This window comes from Fukomys damarensis, unplaced genomic scaffold, assembly GCF_012274545.1.
Source record: "Fukomys damarensis isolate Sample0158 unplaced genomic scaffold, DMR_v1.0_HiC HiC_scaffold_24, whole genome shotgun sequence".
Taxonomy (NCBI): Eukaryota; Metazoa; Chordata; class Mammalia; order Rodentia; family Bathyergidae; genus Fukomys; species Fukomys damarensis.
Genome location: NW_022900936.1, coordinates 8,849,871 through 8,857,699, shown reverse-complemented (window position 1 = coordinate 8,857,699; position 7,829 = coordinate 8,849,871). Strand labels below are relative to the sequence as shown.

At 44.8% G+C, this 7,829-nt stretch overlaps 1 protein-coding gene across 6 annotated transcripts in view; it reads right to left on the bottom strand.

Annotated features, from left to right (window-relative positions):
* Nucleotides 1-1,880: 1,880 nt before the first annotated feature.
* Kcne1 (potassium voltage-gated channel subfamily E regulatory subunit 1) overlaps nt 1,881-7,829 on the bottom strand; it is a 13,343-nt gene continuing 7,394 nt past the window's right edge. For 5 of the 6 annotated variants that reach the window (XM_010611307.3, XM_010611305.1, XM_010611306.1 and 2 more), the window contains one exon: nt 1,881-2,617. In XM_010611307.3, the coding sequence (XP_010609609.1) occupies nt 2,177-2,566 (390 nt within the window). In that variant the 5' untranslated portion in view covers nt 2,567-2,617 and the 3' untranslated portion in view covers nt 1,881-2,176. Of the gene's footprint in view, nt 2,618-6,458; nt 6,556-7,829 lie in introns of those variants that run through there. The other variant, XM_010611308.2, reaches the window with a different exon arrangement.

Sequence of the window (7,829 nt, the reverse complement as noted above, 5' to 3'; positions counted from 1 at the left end):
CGTTAGCGGGCTGTGTGTGTGTGTGTGTGTGTGTGTGTGTGTGTGTGTGTTGGGGGAATGTGTGAAGAGTAAGTGCTTGTGAAGGAGGAGGAGTGGGAGATGGGAGGACAGAAGGAGAATAGAGCCACTGTTATAAGCACAGAAGTGACAAGTGGCACTGTGTTTGGGACAAATATATGGCATGCCATGCCTCGGAGTACACTTGTGTAAGGGAGGTGTATCAGAGAGGATGTTGATTCTGCTTCTTTAGCAATGGCTTCATGAAGAGGAATGTTAAATTTTTCTTCACATGAACTTGACCAGGTGGAGTCCAAGAAGGTGTGGAGCTCTGCTCCATGGTTTGTCTAGGCTCCAGGCTCTGCTTCTAGAAAATAGGCTGTTTTTTCCCAGGTGTTGAGCTGCTCCACACCCAGCCATTATGAAGGGGACAAGGAAAGCATAGGGCATATCGTTTCCTTTCCAAGGACTATCTGGAGATTGCCCTCATCACTTCCATTTCTACCAGTCAGAACATAGTCATGGCACCTTGCTAGCTGCAGTGGAGTAAAGGAAATGCAATATATACATATATGTATGTATTTTTTTCCAAAACTGGGCTGACCCCAGCTTTGAACTACATCCCTAGCGCTTTTAAAATTTTGAGACAGGTGTCTTGTTAAGTCACTAAATTGTCCAGGCTGGGCTATATCTTGCAATCCTTCTGTTTCAGCCTCCCAGAGTGCTGTGATTATAGGACAGCACCATTGTTATGGCTTGTGTCTAGATGTCCCCCACCAAAGCCTCATGCAGTCATAGGTGGGGCTTTTCAGAGATGGCTGGATCTAGGCTCTGGGAGTGATTCATGGTGCAGTTCTAGGCTCAAGGGAACTGGGATTAAGGGTATGAGTTCTACCCACCGTAAGTAGCCTGAATAAGATATAAGGGCTAGAAAGAGCTATGGCCATCCTTTGCTTGCTTTGCTACCTTCTTCCCACCATAACTGTTTTTCCTCTATGATACCTGTCAGCCATGACACCCTGCCTTGGAGCCAGCTAATTATGGATGGAAATCTCTGCAAATTTTGAGCTAAATAAACATTTCTTACTTTAACTTTGAGTGTTGGGTATTTTGTCCTAGCAATGAGAAAAGTAACTAAGATAGAATTTGGTACCAGAAGTAAGGTCATTGCTGTAACTGTACCTGACCATGTGGTTCAGGAGCCTTTGGAACTGGCATGTGGGAGGAGGAGGAGAAAGGAAAAGTTTGGAGATGATGGCTTAAAAAGGAGAGCTGGAATGCCTTAGACTGTACTTGATGGGAGATTCTTGTCAGCACTCAGAAGACCAGAATGCTGATTGCAATGATCTGGTAAAGAATACGCTTGGGAAGTTTCTGCTGAGAAGGATTATGTTGGTTGTTGGACTCCAGATAATGTGTGTTATGGCTTGGCAGAAAGTTTGTACATTTTGTTCATGTCCAGAGATTTTGCCTTAGGCTTAGATCAAGGGCAATGTACTAATCTTTGGAAGAAATTTCAAGGTTGTCTAATGCTGAGGTGGTAACCTGGTTACTGTTGGGGCTTTTATCCAGAGTTATGTTGATAATCAAGAGCAAAGAATCCAGCAGAATGATTCAAAATGTCATGAATTTGGCCAGAGAGGAAGCTCCAGTAAAGTTGCAGCCTGCAATGATAGAACAGAGGAGAAGTTGATCACTGAAAAGACTGCCGAGGAAAAGCCAAGTATTTCAGAAGAAAACAGAAAAGATGGTCTGAGAACATCACAAGAAGCAACCTTTGTAGGTTCATGGTTGCAAAGGTGAAAGAATTTGCTTTGAGAAGAAAGTCCCAGAGCACCATGTTCCAGAATGGTGGCAGTTTAGAGAATCTGTTCTTGGGGCCAGCAATGAAAAAAGTAACTAAGGCACTCACCATGTCCAGCTTGCAGCCCATATATTTGGAGGCCATGGTCAGGAATTCTGCTAGATATAACAAGGCAATGGTAGATACTGGGGAACAATTAACAGTCTACTGTAGAAGGAATGTGATTTTAGGAAAATAGTGTCATTAATCCCTCCCAGGCCCTAAACATTACAAAAGAAACCCAGAGGCAGCCATATAATAAAGACTATGGGGTGTATGTGATTAGAAACATCGGTTTATCATGTGGAGCATGTCCACTTTAACCAGTTGTGGCATTCATGAGGAAGGCTTGAGCTCAGGTAGGTATGTGTTGGGCTGCTCTACAGCCAGCTGGTTTTCGATGATGTAACACTCTCTGCAGCTCTCCAGAACTCGGGCCTGGAACAATGCCTTGTCCTTCTCCTGCCAGGCATCTGACTCGATGTACACATTGAAGGGGTCATGGGAGTGCTCCAGTTTCTTGGAGCGGATATAACTCAGCATGATGCCCAGAGTGAAGAAGCCAAAGAATCCCAGCACCATGAGGATGTAGAGCGCCTCCAGCTTGCTGTCATCACGAAGAGGAGATATGCGGGCCAAGCCAGATGCATTGCTGCCTGGTTGAACTGTCCCCTGCCACACAGTGACCAGGAAGGGCATTGCAGCTGTGGAATTAGACAAGATCATCCTGGACTGCCAGCTTCCAGAACTGGAAAGTCAACGTCCCAGGCAAACTTCCTAAAATAAAAATGCAACTTGAAATCAAAAGTGCATATTGACCAGTACACACACACCCACACACACATCTTTAAATATCTCAGGCGACAGAAGCCCACTCCATTGTGCTATTTCCCCTTTGTAATCTAGGCAGAAACATCACTGACATCGCAGACAGCTGGGTCACTACAAGATGTGTAGAATGGCCCTGGGGGCACAGCAGACACCCACTTTGTGTTTCCCAGGATGAGTCTGTTGGTTTTTCCACCTAGTTAAGAAATTGTAGCACAAGGATTTTAAGTTTTAGATTTGGTTCTCCCTTGGCTGACCACAGCTCTCTTCTTTATTTTGTGGCCAGCTCAGTCATGAATGAAAAGTGAAGATGTTAATGGCTCTGCTGATGGCTGGGCTTTTGAGTCTAGGTAAGGCCTGTCAGGGTTAGTAGGGTGGCATGGGCTCAAGAGATGCCCAGCTACTCATTCTTGCTACCAATGCATTTTTTTTCTTCTGTGGTATGGAAATCAAACTTAGGACCTTTTCACTGAGCTACATCCTCCTCTTTTTCCATTTTTTGTTTTTATTCTTGAGACATCATCTTGATAAGTCACTAAGTTGCTCGGGCTGGACTTGAACTTTTGATCTTCCTGTCTCATCCCCTCAAGTTCTTAAATGACTTGATACCACCTATGGATGTACAGAACCCTTCCCCAGAAAAGAGCATGTCTTAAATTGAAGATGTCATTTTATTTCTGAAAAGCCAGAATGACTACAATGGGCAAAAATCCTGCTACCAGTTACTTTTAGGGAGTTCTTACAGGTTAATGACCATGTGAGACTAGAACTATGGTTGGCAATATCAGGAGATTCAAATGCTAATTGGTATAGAACCAGTAACTCCACTCAGTGAATTATTCTTTAGAGTAACTTCTGCATTTCATTCATATTGGTGAGTTTACTGAAAACACCTGTTACTTAAAACCGCAAGGAATTTTCTATGGCCAGGGAAGCAGTCAGAAACATCTGCTTTGAACATTTCCCCGACCAAACCATCCTTAGCCTCGTTCCAAGGTGGTGGTGCGGAAACCTCATCAGGCTTTAGGAGCACCTGGTTTCCATGCAGATTGCTGGGCTCCTCCTCCAGATGTTGTTCCAAGTCTGGGCACAGCAGGAGAACCTGAATCCCAAACATGATCCTAGATGGGGCTGGTGCTGCTGGTTTGGAGACCAGGTATGGTATCGTATTGGAATCCCTTGTGGAGCTTTTAAAAAATAATGACACCACTAGAGATTTTAATATTCTTGATCTGAGCTCTTACATAGCACTGGGACTTAAAAAAAAAAAAACAAACTCCTGCTGTGCTTTGGATGTGTCCTCAAAAATTCATAATTGGAAACTTAATCCCCACTGCAACAGTCTTAGAAGCTGTGACCTTTAAGGAATGACTCGAATAAATGAATGCCATTATCTGGAGGGTGGGTTCTAGATAAAAGGATGTCTCCCCCACCACCACGGTGCCCTCTTTCCCTTCTTTCTCTTACCAGAGCATAACACGGAAAGACAACCCTCTCCAGATGTGAGCCCTTTGACTTTGACCTTCCCAGCCTCCAGAACTGTAAGCAATAAACCTCTGTTCTTTAGAAATTACTCGGTATCAGGGATTTTATTATAAGGGTACAACATCCCCGCTATACCAGAGTAACATTCCTCCCAAGACATCCTAATTGTAGGCAAGACTGAGGACATCTGGTCTGTGGTATAGGATATTAGAACATCTTTTTGATGCAGAGTTTCTGGGAGATTTTTTTAAAAGAATATAAAGCATGATTTTATCACCCAGTTTGCAAATCTCATTTGTGTTTCAGATCTTTCTGGGTCTTTCATGTCTCTGACGTAGTCTGAAGAGAAGTTCCCAGAGACAAACTGTTATCTTTATTATAACCCCAGCTGTCCCCAGTCAGAGTCACACTGGCACCTTAACTTATTAGCCTGTCAGAGCTTTTGCCAGACCAGAGAAGCCAAGTTCATTAACTGCTTTTCAAAAAAGAACTCGACACATTTAAAGAAAAATTTTTCTTGCTTTACATTTAACATATTGCATTGCCTTGGCTAACATCCCTGTGCCCCATATGCCCGTGGGCTGGGACACAGTGGTATTTGTGGAATGAGTCTCCAAATGAGTTGAGCGGTGTCCTCTTAATAATAGTCAGCAGCATGGTGCAAGTGACACAAGTCCAATCTGTGTGCCATTTGAGAATTTATGCCAGGTTCTCTGTTTACTTCCATTACGATACCAAGGACATGGCCCCAGCATCAAACTGCTGGACTTAGATGGGTTTAGAGAATGACTGACCCAGCAATCTTAATTTACAGAAAAGTGGACGCCACAGAGGTGAGACAACTGCCAGAGGAAATTGCTCCTATCAAAATGTGTATGAAATTAAATCTTTTAACTGTGGATTCACATCTTTTTATTATGGAAAAAGGACTTCTCAGGACCATGCAGAACGCAGGCAGGCTCTTCAGGCTCAAAGGAACTGAGGAACCAGTCACTTTTGTCAGGTGAAATTGGAAGTCCCATAGGAGGACTGGCTTTTGACCTAAATAGACCAAGGGTTGCCACCGTCCCTAGCCCTGCATACCCGACCCCAAGCCCCAGGGAGAACCATGGCTTTGGGTAGCTTGCACAGTGGGAAGAGAGCCAGGGGAGGCAGGAGCTGTAGGGACCAGGGAGGCCCGCACCAAACAAGACCAGCCCCTGCTGAACATTCTCAAACTAGGTCTTACTGAGCACAGAAAGAGGGAAATTTCTGTCTGCATCTGGGTTTGTGGCAGGGGCACTGCTCCTATCAAGTTGGTGCCTCGCTGTTTTGTTGTGTTGTGCTATTTTTTATTTTTCTTCAAAGCACAGACCCAGAGCTGCTGGCCTGCTGGGAACCACTCAGGATACACAGCCCTGGGCAGGTGAGGTGAACTGAATGGCAGCAAAGGGGACCCAAGTGGACCCCTGACGTACCCAGAGGAGAAGGAGCCGGCGGGGGGACACCTCGCTGTTTTGGGCATACATTTCTGCATTTTGCCACCTGCTCCAGCCGGCTCACCTATCAGCACTGATAACAGCTTGGAAACATCCAAAACAGAGGCTTTCCCAGCACTGGCAACTTTGGCCCTTTCTGAAGCACTGACTGCCGGGGCAGGGCTTTGGTGGCTGACTCACAGCTTTCCTCCAGGGGGCGTATATCCCAGGGCAGTCAGGGGAGATGGGGCAATGGGAAGGTCACAGCCAGGACTCAGAGATCTGGTTCCAGCCCTGCTCTGCCCTTCACGAACCACACCATCCTCCTGAAACTCCTCCTGTTCACTGGGAGAAGTATTCCTGTTACCAGCATTCCTGCAGCAGTTCCTCCAAAGAGCATTCCTTAAGCGAGATTCAAAGATCCAGCCTTGAAATCATTAGGCATTATTTGTTTTAGGAAGCTGAGTTAGGGAACAAGCAATTAGGGATAAGCTTCATTGGGTGAACGTGATCCTAACTGAGTCTGACTTCGATGAGTCAATTTTCCTTGGAAGCTGTTCTCTTCTGCTGTTTTCATCTTTATCACAATGCTATGTTCAAATTCTGGAAGCATATTGTAATTACCTCTTTGCAGGTCTCACCTTACTTTTGCTGTTCTCTCTAAGACTTGAGCCCTCTACATCTGTTCATGATCCCGTCATGATGATTCTACTGCTCCTTCAAAAGCCAGCTCCTACACCAAACTCTGTGCGACCCCCTGCAGCCCCTCCTCCTCCACAGTGCCCCCACATCCTTCCTTGTCTATTTCTCCTACAACACGAATCAGATTCTACTTGTACTGGAATCACCTGTCAATGTGCCTGGGCATTTCCTCGAGAGAGCTCCTGAAGAGAGGTCAGAGACCTCTGTTGTTCACCTCTGTTCCCACTCCAGCACCCAGAGCATTTCAGTAAAGGTTTTCTGAGCTAAATGAGAAGGCAAACTATTAGATTCAGTTCCCTTATGATTGGAAAGTGAGCATGAATAATAAGTATGCTACACTCTGGAAACACACGGTTCCATAGCCATATGAAAGCCTTTTGCAAGGCAGTGTTTTTATACATTAAATTTTATAGTCTTTGTTTTCTTTCTTTATATTATTTATTGTGCATATTAAATTTATAGTATTCATAGGTATATAGGTGCGTGGAACCCAGTTTACATTTTTCTCTTCTAGTCCCAGTACCACTTCCTTTCCTCTTTCCCACAGTATTTATCACCTAATGTAATAGTGGTCCTGATTATTGTGCTTCTTGTTTAATGTTTTTCTTTCCCACCCAAGTGTAAGAGTTTAAGGACAAGGATCTTTGAGGGGTTGTTTCTCATTCGATCCCCCATGCCTAGAACAGTGCCTGGCCACAGTGGAGCACAATCAGCATTCATCAGACGCAGGCATGCATGCATGAGTGCCTAAGTGTTTCATTCAGCTGCCAGAAAGAAAGATCCCAAATCTCCGGGAACTGTCTCACCCTCTGAGGGCGACATCACTGAATCCCTCTGAGATCTCAAAATGAACCTTGTTTGCAAAGTGGCTCACTTTCCAATCACGTATCATAGGAAGGCCTTCCCCATGAGCTCCAGACCATATCCCTGGGAAGGGAGAGCCCATCCGCAGACTGACCTCAGCTCCCCTGATGGACAGCCCCAAACAGGTCAGAGAAGGCAGAGAGAGGGCTTTCTGAATGCAGCAAAGTCCCCAGCACCCTCACCACAGATGACAGCTGTGGTTACTCCAGGTTCTCCCTCAGTGGGACTGCAAGCTCTTAATCTAAATGCAGACCCAAGCAGGTTATCAGTACACGTGGCTGCTGCTTGACCAGCTTGCCTCTGAACACTTCCCTGCTTCCCCATTACTATAATCGTGATCAGATATCAATAACGTCTTCCACATGCCACGTCCTTTCCACAGAGAGTAGCCAAAAGCCAAGAACCTCCTTGGTCAGATAAATAAGATGAAATGAAATAAAATAAATGGTTACCCTTTCAGGCCCATGTACACTATTCAAATATTGCTGAAATGAAGGTCTCTGTTGGGAACAAAGTGAAGACCAGGATGGTCGTGGTTTTAATTTTCTTTTGATGCTTTCAGGTAATTTCCAAATTTTCTACAAGAATGCCCATAATTCAATAATAATGGAAAAATGTTTCTGTTATTCTATGGTGGTGAGATATATTCCTAT